The following is a 21221-nucleotide window of genomic DNA, read 5'->3' as shown; positions in this document are numbered from 1 at the left end:
TTTGCCTGTCTTGGTTTTATTCATTCAGTGTGAAGGTGGTGCAAAAGAAGATGTGATCAGAGAAGCCTCTGATCTAGATAGATGGTGTTAGCAGGCATGTAAGATGTGAACTGTTGAATGTTGCAGTCACAGAACAAGTTTTCCTGTAAAACGTAGCTCGTTGCCTACTCAGTAGCCAAATTCTGGCGTGTTTCTTCTGTGAAATGATCCTGTGAGATTTAAGGAGAGCAAAGTCCTAAAAACAGTGAGTTGCTGGGTCAAAACATTTTGTGGAAATTAAATTGAGCTGGTGGAAAAGTCTTCATAAGTACACAGAGTGCATGTTTTTGCAACTAAGTGAAATATTATTTAAGTCTCCACTCGGTTATTTGTTGCATTTAAATTCTACTGCAAAAATTATGTTGTTTTTCTTTCTATAAGCTTTGGGCAAACTGTGAGTAAAAGGAGGGGGCTCTGTGGTGAAGCCAGCGGGACGAAGTGAGCCTCCACGCGCCGAGTCTCCTTCCTCAGCCTGCGGCCAGGAGGTGGGATGCTCACCCTCTCCCGCTTCCACCTCTCCTGCTTGTAGATGCTTTGCTGTGAAGTGACCGACCTTCTGTGTGACACGCTTGGCCTGACCTCAGCATCTCTGCTCCTCCACTGCCATCCAGTAGCAGTCTTCTGCTGAATTTCAGGCCTTTGAGCGCCCCTGGGGAGAGCAAAGAGGCACCGAAGAATGAAGAAGAGGTTATTTGGGCAGACACACCGGGGAAAAAGTAACACTGTCATAAAGGGAATAATACAGCCAAAAACAGAGAAGAGAAATGAAAGAAAGAAAAAAGGAAAAAAGAACAACCAAGATACAGCAAACAGGGAGAAGGAAAAATACTCAAAAGGAAAAACACAGGTTGCTAAAATGAAGAAATACACGAGCAAAAATAAATACATATGAACAAACAGAAAAAAAGTTACGAATGGGATAGGAAATACGAACTAAAACATGAGGTTCTGAGTCAGGAGATACAGGTCTTTCTAGCCATAATCACACAACTTTGGGACCTGTGGCTTCAGGCAAAGTCTCTTAAGACTTCCCTGCAAAGTGACCTGTGAGCTTCGTATTTCACAGGTTTTCTGCACCAAAGATAGAGATTTTAAAGCATAATGAGTCTGAATGTTCCTCTGGCCACCATTTAACAACATGACCAGCAATCTGCAGCATTTTGTAGGCGTAACTTGGAGCCTGTGAAGAACTGGAACTTGTGAGGGTTGTTCTTATACCCTCCATTTGTGGTTTAAACCTCAAAGGGGTGCTCTCTGGCCTAATTTCATGTTTTAGGGGATTAATTCCTTTCCTGCTGTAACATCACCAATAGTCCTCCTGGATGTGCTCTGCGGCTTTGTGTTTTAAAAGGGTTTACTAAATCTAGATGTAGCAGAAGAGAGATTTTCTGTTGTGGTTTAAATAAAGGTATGTTTTTAGAATTAGTGGATATAGGGTGCAGAAGCTAAAATTGAAATTAATTGGACACCAGCCTGTTCCCTTCCTTTAAAGAAAGCTGGCTGAGTGTTGAGAAGCCACATACAATAGGGTTAAGTTATGTGGCCTGTGAAACCATTTTGTATTGTTGTCATCTTACCATCTGCAAACAATCTCTGCCCACCACAATCCTATACTTTACATAAGGACAGCCTGAGGATTTTAAGGAGGGACAACATAGCAAAGTCATGCTTTAAAACAACTGCATGCTGGACTTTTAAGAAAACTTCCAAGGCAAAGGAAAGAAAGCTTTAGCACTGAGATTCCAGCAAAAAAAACCAAACCACACAATCGCTTGGTGTTTCCAATTTCAGTATACGAGTTAGATTATGTTTTATTTTATATTTCCCCAAATCTTTCTGTAGGGACTAGAAGTGCAGTTTATCTTTCTAAGCAGGGGATTTTCCTTTGTGTTTCAAAGAAGGTATCCTTAATGCTTGTTTCAGGAGTCTTTTCAAATACTTCTATTGCAATTGCTATATTTTTTAATTTGTCCATGAACTATGTAGCCACTCTTCATTCTGTGCTGCTCTAAAAAAGCAAAATTCTGTACAAATCTCATGCAACCAGCACAAGCAGAATGAAATTCTATCCCTACTGAAGACAGTGGGAACTCTGCTGCTGACTTTTAATAGATTTAATAATTTTCCCACCAAGTCCAGTTTGTTCTTGCCTCATACTGTAAATTACTAGTCACATCAATAAATGTAAAGCTGATGTAAAGGCAGGTAGAATTTCTGCTAAGTCTGGCCAAGTCATTTCCTTTTTTTCAGCAGGAAAAGTCAGGATTTAGCTGCCAAGAGGTATGAGAGGTGTGGAGTCTGTCTTTCTCAATATGGAGTTAACCCTTGAGCATTACATCGGTGCTTCATCCTATTAAAATCAGCACACAGGCCTCCCTAGGTCACCAAAGCTCGCTCTCTGCAGTCACAGCCCATCAGTCATCCATACTCTGCCGGGAAGGATGCATAAATGACGAGCACTTTCAAAGATACCGTAAATCGAATGTCCCGTGGGTAGGAAGGGGGAGAGACAAAGCATGCACTATCACATGGACTGCTTAATGGTAATGTAGATAATAAGATACAAAAAGGTGTATTTTAATCTTACATTTCATGGGGAGGAAACAGGCCAGGAAAGCATATGGCTTTGCTCATGCGGGAGACTCTATTGCTGATACACTTTCACAGCCTTCTGCAGTCCCTTGGAGGCATAAACATAAGAGTAGTTGCATTCAGTTTTTGGAGAATTGTATTAGAGCCTTCTCTGTGCTCTTTGCAAATCGAAGCCAGCCAGCTGGCACAAAGGGAAACAGGCTATGCTCTACTTCTTTGCCCCCCACAGCACACTGAATCATTTCTCCCAATTAAGGGAAAGTTTATTTTAAAAAGACTTCGGGGATCCCTTTAGATCTTTGGAGAAAGCTAGCTGTACCATGTTTACTTTGTACCTCCTTGAAATATTACCCCCCCCCCCACACACTGTCATTTTTCTTAATATAATGATTTATTTAAAAGGGTTCCCAAAGGTGATTCGTATTTCAGCTGTGTGCAGCCACAGGGGCACAGGTACCACAATATTTTTATACCAGTAGGAGTGTGTGGCAGCTGATGTTACTGCTGATGCTGCCAGGGGACAACAGTGAAACTGGTGGGGGTCTCAGTACAGATACTTGTCAGGGGAAACGTCAGGCCAGCGCTCAGCATGGGCTTCAGGTGCACTGTGGGGAAGGGCATCCCTCGCTAGCGGATTCATTAAATCAAGACCTGCTAGGCTTACAAGTTCAGGTGAGTAAAGCTGAGGTATGAGCTCCATATGCAGTATGTCTGGCATGAGGGCTGCTCTGAGTTCTGCTGCAACCTGGTGGAGAGAGATAAAGGAGCTGATGGAAAGCACAGTAAGAAAAGAAAAGGAAAATAAAAAGGGGAAAATGTCTGTCTCCTTAAACGTCTGTCCTTCTGTGGAAATGATGTGGTGATAGCTCTGTCTTGTTATTGAGTTTTCTCTAAAAATAAACTGGGATGTTATTTGAGCTCTTCCAAAATGTAACATGCAGAAAGTACAAGAAGAATTAGGACAGAGCAGTGAAGGAGAGAGAGAAAGGTCAGCAGACTGGCTGCGTTTGGGACTGCGGCTCCTCAGATTACTTGGTAATGCGTCTTAGAGCAAAAACTCTGGTTCATCTGGCAGCAGACTAGCAAGCATCCCTGAAGAGCATTAGACTGACCTTTCTGATGACTAGGGTTTTCAGAAGTTGAACAAAACTGCGAGTGGGACATAACCGGCTGGAGGAAGAGGAATGAATTCAGGATTGTTACCCAGCACACCCAAATAAAAATGTCTCTCAATTTTCCCAGCTTCCTCATGTTCAACCTCTTTGCTTCTCCAAGAAGTTTTTTATTTCAATTTCTTTGGGTTTGCTTCTTACACGTGACAAAGTATTGATCTTTCTGGAGTGCCCTGACAGTATTTAGTTTCCCAAGTTTAGGTATTAAGGTTTGGCCTAAAATTATAGAACTTTGCAACAGAAACACATAAAATTTGGATGTGATTCTGCTTGATGGCTAGCAGCACCAGAACAAAAGATTAAATGTGTAATCTAAGCGAAACGCAAAGCTTGTTGAATGGGAACTGACTAAAATTGGACTGTAAAACCCGAAGGTGCAGACTGCAGAAGGACCGCTAGATGACGGTAATGTAATTCCTACAGCTGCAGCTACTCCTGGAGCTCCTCCAGGAGATGCCTGGGGTTTCCTAACCTCTCGGAAAGTAAAATGTTTAACTGAACCTTCTCACTTCTCCCACAGCTCACCTGAATGCCTTCATCAACCAGAAAGCCTGCAGCCACGACTTGAACTTTTACACATGGGGGGTTTGGCCAAATCGGTCCGAAGCTCCGCTGCAGGAGCAGGGAAGGTTTTCCGTTCAGCCAGACAGTCACAAGGGGCTGGCTCTGCTCCTGTTTGCAGCTGGTATATCACCCTGAAAACCATCTTAAAAATAATTGAACACTTCCCTAAAGTTACTTTTCCATGAAGGCAATTGATGTAGTTGCCGCAAAGGTCTTGCACAACCGTGTTCTCCAGCCCGTTCAATTTGATAACCGGACACAGCATAATCTCTGTACTTGGATTTGACCAAGTTATTAATTTCTCCATGCCAGCACATCCTTTAGATGCATATTACGTGGGGAGAGGAGTGGGGGAGGAAAGAAACTGAATAAATTCATCCTAGGTTTCTGCTGGGCTGGTGTACTTGTAAAAGCAGGAAGCAAGGTCAGATCCTGAATGACAAGTGGGCTGCAGGGAATATAGTCCAGCTGATGATTCCAGTTTTGTGTTCCTAATTGCCAACTGCTGTTTCATGGATATTCCTCAAAATACTATTCCTCATCTGATGAGGACATCTACATCAATATTCCTAATCTGATGAGGAATAGTGCTCGTGTTAGCAGTTGTGCTTTATAAACACTTTGTTTCAATGGGTCAGTTTAAAAAAATAGGCTTATGAACACAGACTGACATGATGTGCTACACCCAATGAGAGAAATTACTGAGGAGGGAGAAATAAAAAATCAGAATATTAACGCTCAGGAAAAAATGTGCACACGCTATGAAGATGAAGAAGACAGGAGCAAAGGTAAGAGGACTAAACAATGGAAAAGGGAAAGATGATCTAGTAGCCAAACCACAAGGCTGTAAGTCAGAAGCTGCAGGCTTTTTGAGCTGTTTTCTCACACACCCAAACTCCATGACTTCAAAGTCCCTTTAAAACTTTGCCTGAAGGGCTGTCACTTTTGCAAAGGGACCTGTATCAAAACACACACTTAGAGGAATAAAGACACACTAACAGTGCTGGCTTGTATTTGTTTCTTGTCCTTCTAAAACATGCTTGAAACACAGCTGGGGTCTTATCATTGTAGCAAAACACAGTTGTTTTTAATGGTGATACAATAGAAATAGGTCAGAGCTGAGTCATTTGGCCCTGGCTCATTTAGAGGCTAGACATGTCACTAGTCTCACCCTTTGAAAATGTCAGTTCTGAAAGCTGTGGAGGAGAGGCACTGCAGAAATACAGGGTTATGATGCCACACTGCCAAAGGAAGATAAACAGGGAATGAAACAGACCCACTGTTGCATTAAATATTTAATTTAGCATCTGTTTTAAACTGCTATCAAATGAAACAAGTTACGTTTTCGTCTTCATGTAGAATGTGTCTGGTGTTAAAGCACAAACCAGTTTCAAAGTTAGGTTCTCTGATTTTTAGATAACATTTATTCCATCTGGTTGTGAAATCCTAAAGGATATACACTCAGCTACCTGACCAACTAATATTTTGGTTAATCAGAATGTCTGTAATTCATAAAACTTCAGCTTTCTAAGGGGAAAAGGGTGATTTGCAGTCACTTCTGTTACTTTGTCCATGTTACCAGCAGTAATTTCATAATGCTATTATTTAATAATAGCAGTGGGGTCATTGCTCTCATTGTCTATTAGAAATCACCATTAGCAAAATGATTAAAATATTAATTTTAAATGCTATTTTCTCAGTTCCTGTGTACAATTATATCTCCTTGGATATTTTTGTTCACCCTTAAGTGACTTTCCCATTTCTTTCCTTGCCTTTTGCAACCATAAAATATGTATTACCTGTTATTGTATTCTACATCAATAACATAGTGATGATTTGACCAAATTTTTATGATTAATTTCCTAAAATATCAATCATTTTGAATCCTTAGCATTTCTGGCCAGCAGGACCTTTCCTGAGGTGAATGTTGTATTTCTGTGTTGAGGAAAACATCTTCTATGCCATATCCTTGCAGCCTGCCGAGATTTACACGTGTTTTTTCATGAATCTGCAAAAACAGGAAGTGGGGAAGGAACAGCAAAATAAATTTCTACTTTTGTAAGACCTTTTTTTTTCCTTTTCTTTTGCACTTTCACTAGGGAAAGTAAGAGTCTGAATGTCAAATCCTAGCAACTAAAGGAAGAATCCCCTTACTCACCCAGCAAGTAATGCATAGGCAACAAGAGTGGGAACTACAAAATGCAGATGTGTCTTGTATCTTCCCACAAATGCTGTCAGAGCTGGCCCAGGAAGAACACTGCCAGGCAAAAGAGGAGAGCGGATTTATTTTATCTAGCTCAGATGTCAGCTTTACTCCCGAGTTTGAAAACATCACTGTGATCTAGAGAGCGTGTAGGTGGTAGGTTTGTCTTTCTCGCTCTCCCCAACTGCCCCTAACTCGTGTCTCTGTTATTTCCCAAGTACGATGCTGGCTGCGGAGCAAAATGTGGCCTCTGTCCAACAAATCAATCTGCAACAGTCTTAGTACAAAGCTCACCCATCCCAGGACTATGGAACCCAAAACAGTATTCCACCCATCTCCCATCTAGATCGCAGAAGCTGAAATGATTTGGGTAAGTAGGACCTGATGAAGAAGATGACAATCAGTGCCATTTATCAGAAAATACATGGAGGTTCTGGACTTCTGCTGTGCAGGGCCAGCATGGCCCCCGCTGGTTGTGGATGCCTACAGCACACGCTGCTTTGCCTCTGAAACCGTTGCTCCAAAACAGCTCCCATCTTTGCTGATGATTACTCAGAGGGGTGATTTGGCTTCCAAGACTTTCAATCGACTCATAATTAGTGTAATTTATCCAACTATTGATATTACTCTGAGCAAAGTCCTGTTACCGATCAGTGTTCTTACTTAATTTAGTTGACCTAACAGGACTGAATGTCATCAAATATTATGTCTTCCGCAATGTGGTAAACGTACTCAAGTCTCCAGTCACAGAATCATGAGATTATGTGAAAACTAGAGTTTTAAGGTGAAAGCCATCTGATTATAATTCTAAGCTAAGAACACAGAACCATTTAGGTTGGAAAAGACCTTCAAGGTCATCGAGTCCAGCCGTTAGCACTACCAAGTCCACCGCTAAACCACGTCACTAAGCACCACGTCTACACGTCTTTTAAATATCTCCAGGGATGGTGACTCAACCATTTCCCTGGGCAGCCTGTTTCAATGCTCGACAACCCTTTCGGTGAAGAAATTTTCCCCGATATCCAACCTAAACCTTCCCTGGCACAACTTGAGGCCATTTCCTGTCATCCTATCGCTTGTTACTTGGGAAAAGAGACCGACCCCCACCTCACTACAACCTCCTTTCGGGTAGTGTGTAGAGGGCGATAAGGTCTCTCTCCCCTCAGCCTCCTCTTCTCCAGCCTAAACCCCCAGTTCCCTCAGCCGCTCCTCAAGAACTTGTTCTCAACGTGTGCCTCGAGACCTTAAAAGACCGCGCTTTTTTTTTTTGGGGGGGGGGGGGGGGGGTTGTTGTGTGTGAAACACACCGGGCCTGAACTTCCCGCCAACCCACCACAGCGGCGCCTCCACACGCACGAGACAGACACCCCCCCCACCCCGCACCGACAAACCGCCCCGCCCCGCCTTCTCCCGCCGCCGCGCGCCGGGGCGGGGCCGTGACGTCACCGGCGGGCGCGGGGCGGCCGGGGCGCCGCAGTGCGGGCGGGCGGGCGGGAGGAGGCTGGGCCCGCGCGCACCTGTGCGGCCGCGCCATGGTTCGCTTCGGCCTGACCCTCGTCCGGCAGTGAGTACCGCGGCACCCCCCCCCCCCCGCCGGTGCCGGGCCTTCCCCTTCCCCCGTCTCCCCGCTGCCCGTCCCCCCCCCCCGCCTCGCCGGTGCCGTCAGCGGAGTTCCGCCCCCCCCTCCCCCACCCCGGGGCTGTCCGTTAGGCGCGCGCGGCTCCCTCAGGGGTAACGGCTCCTGTCCGTCAGTCCGTCCGTCAGCCCGTGTGGCGTGGCGTGGCGGGTGCGCCGTGAGGGAGCCCGCGGGCGGGGTAGCGCCGGGCTGGCCCTTGAGGGAGGCGGGGGGGGGACACCGCGCTGTGCGCCCCGGGGGTCTCGGTGCCGCCTGAGCCGGCGCGGCTGTCCGGTGACCGTAGGCTGGCCTCTGGCGTGGCCGGGTCCGGCTAGGTACGTGAGCAAACCGATAGAGTTTGGCACTGACGGAAGGACGGGGTGGTGCGTAACACTAGTAAGCGCTGTCTGTGAGCTCTGGGGTGAGGGCTCGTGACACCTTTCTCCTGCCAGAAGCTCTCTGGTGGGGCGAAGAGCTCGTTTAGCATTTCTACTGTTAAATGCTAAAGCACTGGCGTTTGTGACTTAGTTAAAGTTGTTAGGGTGAGGTTTTCTTTGAAGCTGCGGTGGATATTGAGAAAGATTTGTCGTTAACTAGGCTAAGTAGATCCAGCTTCCTGCAATGGACAGGTATTAGTAGTACCTAAAGTACTTAAAAAGTAGTTAACTGTTTAATTTTTACAAAACCTAAACTTTTTTCCCCTTTAGCATAATACAGTTTAATACTTGATCAGTGCAGATAGAACAATGACTTTATTTTTTTTCCCCTGATTTTCCTCCTGTTAAGAGTTACTCTTGCGTTCTCCTAAACACCTGGATCTGCTGACTTGGTGCTGTAGTTGCAGCCTAACTTACATCTGCTAGAAAAAGTGAGCCTGAAACAATTTGTTGAACTTGAAATCTTCAGGTGGGACTCTTGCAGACACTTCAGAAAGATCCCAGTTCATTTACCAGCAAGTGGTTGGGAATTCATCCCTCAGGCTGTGCTTGCGTACACTGTGCTTATCTTAGTGCTACTTGGAAAACTGCACGTTCTGCTCTTCCCCCACCTGCACCCCAACTGATGACCAGCAGGATGGACTCCATCCAGCCTGCTGCATTTTTCTCAGGAGGCTGGAAGTAGCTGTCAGGACATGGAGTGAGCCTGAAGAATTAAATTGCTGCCCCCTGTGCAGGGAAGAGTTTAAAGTGTACTAAAATACAGTGTTTTGTCTTAAAGTACTGGCCTTCTGTTATCAGTTACTTATTTGGGGCTCACCTTGAGGACTTCTGCACAGCAGTGTTGATAGCTCTCTGTATAAAAGCCAAGCAGCGCACTTGGCTTTAGTACTGCAAAAACTTAAGCACGTGACATTTCGGTCAGGTGAGGAGTCAGCAAAACAAAGTCAGCATGCTTAACTTTGTTCGTGTCAAGTTTAGTTCTTAGATTTTCCCTACTAAATAAATCGGCACATGGGTTTAGTTGCTCTTCTCTCGAAATACTGTCAGTTATGGTTTTCAAGGTAGAATATTCCAATTCCTAAAGAAGGTGATGTTCATTCTGCCAGTTTTTCTACAGCTCTGGTTTCTTATGTTCCTCTTCTTCAAGGAGTGCAGCCTGCTCTGCTGCTATCTTTGATGATCTCTTGAACTGGCTTCCTTTTAAGGTGAAGAGGTCCAATTGACTAGCACAGGCTTTTCATAACAGGATAGTAGTAGATAAATTATGCTGCATTTATGATAAATTTAAGAAATTACTTCCCTTCATTTTATCTCGGGTAGGTTTGTCTTAGTAAATATGGATGGCATGATTGGGGCTGACTACTTGAAAATGGTTTGGTTTTTTTTTTATGGTAAAGTCTTCAGATACATCTTTTTGAAAAGAAGCTGTGCTGTACTCTATCTTCATTTTTCATATTCAGACTCTGCTGTCTCCTGTTGGTATCTAATATAACAGTGTTTTTGAACATTCAGTAAAATTATTGTGAGTTAATTGTTTTTTGTTTATAATCTCTTTCAGTGGAGAAACAAGATACAACAAAGACAAGATATTGCAAGGTTAGTATCAGTTATTCTGCTCGCTTGTTAGAGCTGGAAAGTTATTCTTCCCTGGAAAATGTGAAATCCTGTAACCAACTGCTGAAATGTTAAGTATTGTTACGGAATAATATTGTAAACGTTAAGAGACTTTATTTGTAAGCCAGGATGTTAGCTTGAAAGCTTTACAGAACTATGAAGATTCTAAGTTGGTCTCCACAGAATATCAACAAATGGTGATGCATTTCTGGTATCAACAGGAGTGTTAGGATAGCTCCTTTTTCTAAACAGGGGAAAAAAATTACCTGTAATCAAATAAAGCGATAGCAGCAACCGTTACTAAGGATGCCAGAGTGTCCCGTAGCACTGTGTTAAATCTCAGTAGTATGAAGCCTGGGAAAAGGGCTTCTGGGGCTCAGATGAGACGTGAGAGCTGCAGCTCTGGTGAAGAACCAGCCAGGTGCACACTTGCACGATGGAGTTGGTAAGGAGCTGCAGAAGGATGGATAAAGATCATGTTGTAAAGGAGGCTATTGCCTTAGCAAGGTAATGTGTCACTTGCAAAAAAAGCCTACATTTGAGCAAGGAAGAATGAAAAGTAAAGATTGTTTAAATGCTCGGATTATTCAATCCCAGCTCTTTCTAGGAAGGCAGTCTTTAGACACAACATTTAAAACCAGACTTCTCCTTAGTGACTACTGACTTGTACACCCAGAGCTGAAAACACTGAGCTGCTTGGATGTCTGTTGTAGGAAAACCGAGGCTCACCACTACAAGGAACCTAGTGGTGCGGTACTCTGAATAAATAAGCTTTATACAGTGTGATGTGCTGTGAGGAATAATCATGCCTCCAGATTTTCCTACCTCTGTTTTGACATTGCAGTTTACAGTTCTTGCAACATGGCTTTGTGCTTATGATAAAGTGAATAAAAAATATTCCCCTGCTTTATGTTCTTAAAAGTACTAATGATGTCTTTTAAATTCCTAGCCCTCTGTGTCAAATGACATGTAGTAGATTCCTCTCCCCTCTCCAGTGTAGAAAGTGAACATTGCCTTGTGTTTTGAGAGGTGTAAGACCTATACCAGCATGGTGGGGTCTGAGGTCTCACATGGCTGAATTACAGATGAGGTGCTCAGAACTCAAGTTCTGGACTTCTGGTGTCCTGTCTTTTGCTGTTGGAAGCATATAAATGGTTGTGCATTTGCTTGGTGAAAATTGCTATTGTCGTTGTTCTGGATCTGATGAGAATTGCACACTCTCTGCTTTGACTTCCTACAAAAGTAAAATAGGTGATACAAGTGTGGACATAGCAATTTGTTACAGGTTTGTCCATCTGCCACAGTTCTTGGTTCTCCTACAGACTCTCTGAGCTGTGGCAGGAGCACACCTATTTCATTCAAGTTGGATTACCAAAGTGCTGGTTCTCTCTACGCTGTCCTAGAGCTCTGTGACCAGCTGGTTTCACAGACTACTCTGGCTGAAAATAATTTTTGGAAGGGTTGCTGCTTTTCATCTAGGTTTGTTCCATCAACACGCTCGCCATGCAGCTGCATGAGGCATTAGTGTCAATGTGCGAGGTGGAGTAGGGGAGAGGAAGAGACCACAACAGATTGTGGTTACATCACCTGTAAAATTCTTGTGAAACTGTGTCTTTGGCAAAGAGTGTGCGCTGCTTTCTGCATTACACACAATCACTTCTTGTTGCCTCATTTCTTCAAGGCATTGTCAACGTTAAGGGATGGGGAGGAGCAGGCATTTCATATTTGTCAGGACTCGACTCTCCTGATGTGCATGGGTTTTTTTCCATATATGTAGTTTAGTATCAACAACTTTATCTCAATTGTATTGTCCTTTTTCTTATTTACAATCAACAGATCTGTTTACAGACCTTCAGTTTCTTTTGTGAGATTCCTCTTGCAGGAAGCCTACCAGTGACCATTCTAAAAAGAACAAGTGATTTGAAATGACTACTCGCGTTTAGAAAACATAGGCCTCTGTTTTACATTTAAGTTTGTCATATGTATACAGTAATATAAATATAATCGATAATGATCCTTCTGTCTTCCTAGCCTGTACTCCCTTTTTTCATACTTTTCATATGACGACTGAGCAGATTCTTTATTGCTGCTGTGCTTGCTCAGCTGCTAAATGATCTAAAATACACATGTCTTAATGTTCATGGGTTTTTATTCTGTAGGTCAAGGAGTGGATGAGCCGCTCTCTGCAACTGGTTTCAGACAAGCAGATGCTGCTGGTTTATTTCTCAGTAATGTGAAGTTTACTCATGTCTTTTCAAGTGATCTCCTTCGAGCAAAGCAGGCAAGTGCTTCTTGAGGCAACTGAACGTAAATATTAGCTTCAGAATTTGGTATTTATTTGTTATTGATGATGCAAAAGTAATACAGTGATGGAGAGCCAAAAGCTATTTTGATGGTCTTAGAAGTGCAGTTTGAGTTGTGTAGAATTCAAGAAGGCCTCGACGAGTAAGGAAATTTCAATGAGAACAGCTCAGTTAGGAAGCAGTGAAGGCCAGCTTGCTTTGCAGGATGTCATGCAGTGGTGTTCTTATGGATTTGCTGTTATTTTATATGCGCATAGGTTCTTGCTAAAGAAGTAATCGGGACTTAGGGGTAACACAGACTGAAGTCAGTTTTTCTTTGAAGAAACAAAACAAATTGGCTGTGATATTGTTGTACTGTCTTATGCATTGCGGCTGTATGCTGTGTTTTTTCTGAGGAATGCAGACCAATATAGGCAAGATCAAGTTTTGCTGTAAAGTCAGTACAAGGATCATTAGATGTGCAGAGAGGTTGGATTTTGGCAGGAACATAATAACACACCTCTGGCCTCAATGCATTATTTTAATAGGTTCATTAAAGAGGAAAAAAATGTTAATTGCTGGGTGGGATTACCTGTGATTTTGTGTGCAGGATTACGAAATACTCAAAAAATGAGGGAAACAGAACTTTTAAAGGTAGAGGCGTAGATCAGCTGCTCTAGGAAGGTCATATCTCCTGTGGAAGCTCTGTCCTTAATTCTCTCTTCTGTTACTGATGCTGTGATTTCAGGAGACATGTAGGCTTCATGTGATTGAAACTACTAAGCGATTCTTAATAGTGCTGCTGGTAGCTTGCTTTTTTTGCTCTGTTGTCCTGCTACAAAAGTCTCTGAAGCCTTGCTGTAAACCAGATCAACAAAATCTAGCGTAAATCCCCTTTTTTTTCCTTAAAACATACATGATCAACATTGCTCACCAGTTTTGCAGCACTGTCCCATAAACTGCTGTAGCAGCACAACTTGGGCAGAAAACAAACTAGAGAGACAGGGAGGGAGGAGTGTAATAATTAGGTATTTTTAAAATATATAATAACTGCCTGACAAGTCACTTCCTTTAAGTGTGTGAATGGCAGTGATTATATATAAAAATATTAATAGTGCTTTGTAACGTTCATAAGACTGTCTGTGCTATGTGCCTGCCTTACGGGAATTGTTTCTGAATGCTCAGCTGCTTGAGAGTGAGGTTGGTGATTTTTTCTTTATGTTGGAGACAGCCTTTTCCATGAGAAGCGTTTGCACTCTCATAATGTAGAAGACAGACCTGAATTTGTCCTTTGCATAAAGGAAATGTGTTTTGCCATTTGTTTGACAAGCTATCCAGACTTTGCGGAAGCTTTTCCAAAGATGTGTAAAGCTGCAGTTTCCATTTGCTTGGAACTCCCTTTTTTGGCAGCTGCAAATCTATGAAGAAGTGTCCTTTACTACGCTGTCACTTCATAGCTCAGGTATGAGAGGAATGTACAAGTTTCCTTGCAAAAGAGGGTGGAGGGGGGAAGGTTTTTAAAGAAACTGTTAGTGATGAAGTTTAGTTTTCTTTGCAATGTCTCCTGCATCAGCTGTAGTCAGGGTGTGTACTGGTTACTGGAACCAGGAGTGGTACGGGGTCCTCTGGCTACCGCCCATGGCTGACAGCTGAACGTTCGAGCCTGAGCAGGATAGGAGAAAACAGGGATGTGTGCAGAGAGTTGTACTAGTTGGGCAGGAATTCCGAGAGCTACAGGAGATGCAAAGTGAGCACGTATAGGAAATGCGGAGAGAGGCTTTGCAGGGAAGCCTGTTTGAGAGAATAAGCCTAGGAGGCAGGGTCCGGAAATTAGCAGTGTAGAGGAGAGCAGGCAGACCAGCAATGTGAAAATAAAAAAAGACTAGTTGGGCAGACTGGGCTGTGGTGTGAAGCATAACTCCCTAAGACTTGTAAGCTTAACAGAGCATAACACCAAAGTCTGCAGGGGAATATGGGGCCTACTTGTGAGATGCTCATGCCATTGGGACAAGAGCTCTGCAGCAGTGAAAGTAGGTTCAGAACTGAGACAGGCTGGGGCCTGAGAAGGATGAGAGGAAATCTTTGAGGCTTTTCCATGTGTAAAGTGGGGCTAATATCACTTCTCTCACTGTGGTACTATGAAGATTCAGGAACGTTTCTGAAACATGCTAGTATTCTAGTAATGGATGGTGTAGGAAAGGTGCGAGGAAGTTAATCTCTTCTTCAGAGCAGATTTTGGTTTCAGCATGGTAAATGAGTCACCAGCCCTGCAGGTATTTAAAAGCCTTGTAGACGTGACGCTTAGGAACCTGGTTTAGTGGTGGACTTGGCAGTGTTAGGTGAACGGTTGGACTCAATGATCTTAAGGGTCTTTTCCAACCTAAATGACTTTATGATTCTATGTTAATATTTACAGTTCAGAGTATGAGTTAGTGCTGAGTAGGTGAATATTGTCTTTTCTATGTACTGAACAAGATCTTGGTCCTGGAGAAATTTCAGGATGTAACCATTCAATTAACTGTCCTATTTATATATACAAGGAAATTGATTCAACCCTATCTGAATTTTGACACTATTCTATGACAGATATTTAAAATTGCAACATAAAGCCTTTCCTAAGCAATACATTTAATAGGTCATAAAGTCTTGTTAGTACAACAAGGCTGCTTATTATTTGCCAAAATCCAAGGAGCCTTTTCAAAATGAGTTGTTTGAATGTCAGTTTGATTGGATGTGGACATTTGCACAGGACTTCCAGCTGATATTACCAGTCACGACTGTATGTGAATCCAGTACAGCCTTCACACTTTGGTGCATATAACAACAGGAGCAGGTTAGCAGTCCTTTAGTTCCCATTGCTGGCTGTGGCAGCCAGACAGCTGTATAATACCCAACATGCCAGAACCTGTATTAGGCAATATTTTTTCCAAGGTGGTATCAGAATTTCCTCTTGATCAGTTGTCTTGCTCTCCCTGCACCCCCAAAATCACATGCTTCCTTGGAAGGAAAAAAAGATACATAGCACAAAACTCAAGACATGCAGACTGTTGTTAAAAGCAAACTAAGCCCTTTGGATTTTCTCTGTCTCTTGCCCATGCTATCAAAAGACAGGTGAATACAATAAGCTAGATTATTTTTTTTTCCCCAAGTGTATCATCCAGTGCATTTCTCCCTCGTAACATCGAGGCTGACACTTCAGTATGTTGGCAGCAAACACCCTCCTGCCTCTTAACTGTTTCAAGAGTATTTGATTTCTGAGGTGCACTTGCCAGAAAGTAATTTAATTTTTAGATGCTATGTTTTTCGCAGTCAGTTTAACTGATCAGTTTTTAGGAACGTACTGCTTGTGAGTCTGACTCAGGTACTACATATAAAGAATGTAGTTGGCGTGATTGCTTTGTGAGTAGCAGTATAGTCAAGAGAAGATGCGGCTTTTATCTCGGTAAATCAGTAAATCCTGCTGCTGCTGTGCATCTTGCTGCCCACCTTTCATGGGTGCTAAGTGTCTTCAGCTTCAGGCCATATATCCAATTCTGACAGACACTAGTAGCTGAAAAAGATTTATCTTGTTTGTTTGGGTTGTTGGGCACTACTAATGTGATTCACATTGGCTGTGGTGTTGTAAGATGGTCTAGCTGTCCCATGAGAAAACAGCCCATTGACACGACTGTATATTCACCTTTTAGACTGCTGCCACAATTCTAGGAAAAAATAAGTTTTGCAAAGATTTGGAAATCAAGTATGATGCAAGACTTCGAGAGAGAGTAAGTGCCAAAAGAGCTTGTTTTAATATTGAACACTGACCCATTTGAAAATGTGACTTACTGCTGATGGATATCTTGGCTTATTAAATGGTAGATTTAACAGTGGAGAGCACTATTTGATGTGGTTTTAATCACTGAAGAGTCAACTCTTCACATCAGGTACTATAAATTGTTTGCCTGACTGCAGAATTGTGAAGCAAAGCCAAAATTTAGTGATTAGTGCTGTAACTGTGATGTTCTAATGATTTAATTCCCTCTACATGTAAATCTTACCTTACTTATCTTAAACGTAATAAAAAGCTTAGCTCTGTTTGGTAACCCCATGTGTAAAGTGTTAAAGATGGTCCCTCTGCCTACCTGCTCAAGCCTGATGTTGTCTTTTTAGGAGTTTATACCTTTTCATTTGCACAAAGACTACTGAAAAGCTTTCTGCTGCCCATGGAACAGTCTGATTTCCTGATTAGCCTCTCTGCCTGATAACAGGTGTAATTGTACCTCCTGTCTGTTTTTAAGTATGTCTGATCAGAATAAACTTGGATGCTGGCTGTTTCTGCTAATATGAATCACCCTTCAGATGCTACTCTGAGAGTGTCAGCTGAATTTTAAATAAGGAAATGCTACAAAACCAAAATTGGGATGGCATATTGCCAGCAGGCAAGTAAGTGTTTAAGGAACAGAACACAATTGTAGCATTTCCTGTATGGATCTTCTTTTTCTGTCAGAAATTCCACTTCTTCCCCTGAAACCAGCAAGTTAAATGCCTCCCCATCTTCTTTAGTTGCTTTACCACCTGATGTTTTTTTAAAATATTATGGGTCATGATACAGAATTTTAGAAAGAATAATCTTAAGTCTCTGTTATTTTTTACCCTTTCATGGTGTTTGTATGGATGTATAGAAATGCCAGTACAGTGTCTGCGAGCCACAGCTTGTAAGTCACTGCTCTGGATGACTGGAATTAAGTTTGAATTGCATGAAAAGAGGCAAAGTCCTTTAAAAGAACATATGTTGTTGATCCTATTAAGAAATATTATTCTCTAAGTCTGGAAAAATCTTTAAGATTAGGATTTAATTTTCAGTTGTTTCAGAGCACTTATTTCTTCACATCTGTCTTAGTGTTCTTAAATTGCCAGTATTTTGCTTTAGAGAAGGGATTGAGAGGCTGAAGTAAATGTGTTTCAGTACATTTAAATTCTGAAGACTGTAATAAATTAGTTATTATGGCAGCTAACTGCATATCCACAGCAAGTGGATAGTGACATAGAAGTCAAAAAAGCCTCAGTAATGAGTATGTGTCTGTATCCTAGTAATCAACATCTGGATTTCTGTAATGCGTGTAACTGAGTGTTTGACAGTATAGCATCAGCTCTTACTTTCTCAGAAACACTCATCATAACTGCAGCGTTTTCACTGTTTTCAGACATTCCAAGGAAAGACCAAAGCTTTCCATTTGAATGCATTTTTCATCTGTTAGTGACAGTGAAGTATTAATCTTCAGAGGGAGAAGGATTAATCTGTTTTACCATTGTTAGAGATGTGCCTTGGAAAGATCTTCAAGGTCAAAAATGGTAATGCACATCCAAGTGTATCTCTCCTGTAAAATACATTACAAGTGATAAATACTATGTTTGATAATGTGACTTCTAGTGATCCAGAATAACTACCTGGTATATGTGGGTTCTTACTGCTGTTTCTTGTACGGGCCTTGCTTTTGGAGGTCTCAGGAATAAGCATGTCATTGAAGATAGTTAATTGCATGTTCTCTGAGTCCATTAGCATATGTTTTTAAGGTCGGGTTTTTTGCCACCTTGTTTTCTGAAAACACTGTCCCCAGGAGTAATGTGTGTCTTGAAAAAATGGGGGGTGGCTTTACTGTGTATTTCTAATAGGTAGAGTACTTGTGTTTTTTCATCTTTTTTTTGTCTTTTTCAAAAATTCTGATTTTAAAATGGACTCGTCCTCTGTTGTGGAGATTTCAGAGGTCTGTAGAGAAATTACTTGTTTCTTACTTGTGAAAAGTAGTTCCCTGTAGTCTTTCTGCAAATGAAAAGTAAATGGGGTTTATCCTTGTATGAACAGCTACATACAGAGGTGTTTGCAGTGTAACCTCAGTTACAAAGACACTTGAATTTTGTATGCTAAGAATGAGTGTCAAGAATGTAGGAAAAAATCTTGAGGCAAAGATCAGGCTGAAGGTAGTGTTTTGAATGTTAGTACTTTAAATGAGATGCTGCTCTTAATGTATTTCTCTACCCAGCATATATCTATGCTGTAACTTAAATAGCAGATAGAAAGATACCTCCTCCCCCAATATTGGAATAAAATGTAAAAGGTAATTAAGCCTGCATGTTACACTTGAGAATCCAAGAAAACAAAGCTGTTAAGAGATGTTTGCATTGGAAGCGGTACTGGAGACTTGATTTATCTTGCTAAACCCACTCTTTGTAACTTGCCTCTTACAGAAATACGGTGTTGCAGAAGGAAGGCCTTTGACTGACCTCAAGGCTATGGCAAAGACTGCTGGAGAGCAATGTCCTTCATTCACGCCTTCTGGAGGAGAAACACTGGATGAAGTATGGTATTTATTTATTTGTGCCCTACTTTCTAGGCCATTCTGTCGGTGCAGATGCAGCTATTGCATACTTAGGAACATCTTATTGAGAGCTTAGCCCAACTGAAGGTAGATATTTTCTAAGCTAAAAACACTGCTTGACCTGATTACAGTGGCTGCCAAGTAGGGAATCTCTTTAGAACTAAAATATTGATTTTGAGATTGACTCCTCATGAAGCTGTCGTTTGCAGAAGGATGATGGCAATTATTCTCAACTTTGGCTTTGGAGGGCAGAGGAGTTTTTACAGTGTTCAGTAACTTAGCATTGATTTCTGAGACTTGTCTGTGATAAATGTTTGTCTTTTAATTGAAGTAGTTATATCAGATTTCTGAAAGCTGAAGTGTCTTGCATTCTTCACAACGTACTCTTCTGACCTTTCTCTTTAGGTAAGAGAACGTGCAAGGGATTTTTTTGAATTTCTGTGTCGGCTAGCTGTTGAATTGGAACAGAAGGAGCAAGACATGCATGGTGCAGCAAGCAGAAGCTCAGGAACAGCTGAAGAACAGTTAGTTTTCCCTTGGACAAACCACTGTAGTGAAGCAGAACTTAGCTCTGGTAGCGGTGGAACTTCTGAAATATTAGATGCCAATATATTAGTGGTGAGTCATGGAGCCTACATGAGGAACTGGATCGGTTATTTTGTTTCAGATCTCAACTGTACTTTACCAACAAATTTAACAAAGTCTCAGTTGTCTTCTGTCAGTCCCAATACAGGAGTTAGTCACTTCATTATAAAACTTGAAAATGGAAATTTGTTAAAACCTGAAATCACATGTGTTTGTCTTAATCAAGACTCTCACTTAGTGGATGTGGGAGCTGAATGTGTAGCTCCAAAAGTGTTTTAAGAGTCTTTGTAGGGGGAAGTGGTTTTAGGTCACCATTATACTAAGCTTGGGAAAGGTATCTGTAGTAATTACTGAGATTGACTGGAGTTATTGACACTAAACTGCAAAACTGAAGACAGGCAACTGCTTACCATCTTAAAATAACACAATTTGCATGGTCCTAGTGCCCGATATAAGTTGGCACTAGAGAAATAACACAAATGTTCTTTATGAACAGAAACATACTTCAGTCACTTGCATATCTGCTCCTAGAGTGCATATTTTTAAAAACTTCTTTTCATTAGTCCATAGTTATTTTGGCTATCTACAGGTAAAAGAGTTGGGGAGGGGAGAGGGATGGTACCTCAAAGACGAGCTATACTGTATTCTTGTTTTATTACAAAACGCTATATTGTAATATTAAACATGTATGTTGTCTTAAAATAACTTTTTTGAATGCAATAGTATAACCTAAAAAGGAGCATTGCCTAGTGGAAAAGGTTTGGTACAGAGTCAGGGGAGGTGTTCCTGGCTCTGATACTAAATAGCTGTGAGACTCTGGGCAAATCTCTTTTCCATTTGTAAAACAGGGATGATGATATACCTACCTCGCAGGAATGTTTTGTAAGAAACTGTTGGTGTTGTTCAGACCTCTGTTAAAGAGTACTGTACACAAACATAACGTATTTATTTCTAACTGTAAGCAGGATGAGGAACCTCATATTCACATAGCTGAAATAATGGTCTCTCTTCTGAAAAGGAACCTTATCAATAGGGTGAGTTGTACCCAACTAGAATCCTGTTGTCAGTTGCAATTGTACACTTGATGGACGAATATTTTTGCCTAGAATTAGGCAAGTTTGATTGCTTTATGATTGCTTATAGTTGCTGTTAGTACTGCATTCCTTCCCCACTGGGGTGTTTGTAGTGTTACTGTAAAAGCTTATCTGATTTATGTTATTTATAATATCCACATACTTTTTCTTCATTTGCATATTTTAAGCCTGTTTTAAAAAAAAAAATTAAAAAAAAAATTAAAGGCTCCTGAGTAGAGCTCCATTTTGTTTGTATTTCTTTTGAGGTAAAAATCTGTGTTAATATTACTCTGTGAAGCTTTGTTCAGATCATATAACTTGCTTTTTTTTTTTTTTTTTTTTTTTTTTCCCTGAAAAACCCCAGGCTGGTCTTTTACTGTGAAAAAGAGCCCTTTTTAGGGCTGATGGGTCAGTGCTCTCCTGACTTGCCTGGAAGAACCACTGATGTTAAAATGTTAAGGACATAGTTAAATTGCTTGCAACTGTACAAAATTAACTGTTTGACTGAAGTTGTAGTTTTTTGTAATTTTTAAAAATATTCTGTCCTCTGTGCTTTAAACTACTTGGCTTCTTTGCCTTGAAGCAGCAACTTGAATTTTGAGGAGGAACTTAACTGTGGCCCTACTGAAAAACAGCAACAGAATTACTTAATCTGGCTGTAGTGACTTTGCTTTTTCTGTTCGCGT

The 21221-nt window shown here is 41.6% G+C and overlaps 1 protein-coding gene across 5 annotated transcripts; it reads left to right on the top strand.

Moving 5' to 3' along the window:
- Positions 1-7999: 7999 nt before the first annotated feature.
- Positions 8000-20437, top strand: TIGAR (TP53 induced glycolysis regulatory phosphatase). Of its 5 annotated transcripts, none has more exons than XM_069806779.1 (6): positions 8000-8134; positions 10184-10221; positions 12399-12520; positions 16208-16285; positions 18747-18857; positions 19283-20437. In XM_069806779.1, exons 1-6 carry the CDS (start codon positions 8103-8105, stop codon positions 19739-19741), a joined length of 840 nt encoding a protein of 279 aa, XP_069662880.1. In that variant the 5' UTR covers positions 8000-8102; the 3' UTR covers positions 19742-20437. The 5 variants fall into 5 exon arrangements, with proteins under 5 accessions (XP_069662880.1, XP_069662884.1, XP_069662882.1 ...); XM_069806783.1 differs by having other exon boundaries at positions 18747-18862; positions 19283-19510; XM_069806780.1 differs by lacking the exon at positions 8000-8134 and adding an exon at positions 8443-8814.
- Positions 20438-21221: the final 784 nt, after the last annotated feature.

This window comes from Haliaeetus albicilla, chromosome 19 (genome assembly GCF_947461875.1).
Source record: "Haliaeetus albicilla chromosome 19, bHalAlb1.1, whole genome shotgun sequence".
Lineage (NCBI taxonomy): Eukaryota > Metazoa > Chordata > Aves > Accipitriformes > Accipitridae > Haliaeetus > Haliaeetus albicilla.
The sequence above is the reverse complement of the archived record's forward strand: the minus strand, read 5'-3'. Positions and strand labels throughout refer to the sequence as shown.

Excerpts from the sequence above, each read along its gene's own strand:
- TIGAR (XM_069806779.1), top strand. The coding sequence starts at position 8,103 with ATGGTTCGCTTCGGCCTGACCCTCGTCCGGCA. Across the intron at positions 10,222-12,398 it reads CAAAGACAAGATATTGCAAG|GTCAAGGAGTGGATGAGCCG; the intron begins GTTAGTATCAGT and ends TTTATTCTGTAG. Across the intron at positions 18,858-19,282 it reads GAGGAGAAACACTGGATGAA|GTAAGAGAACGTGCAAGGGA; the intron begins GTATGGTATTTA and ends CTTTCTCTTTAG.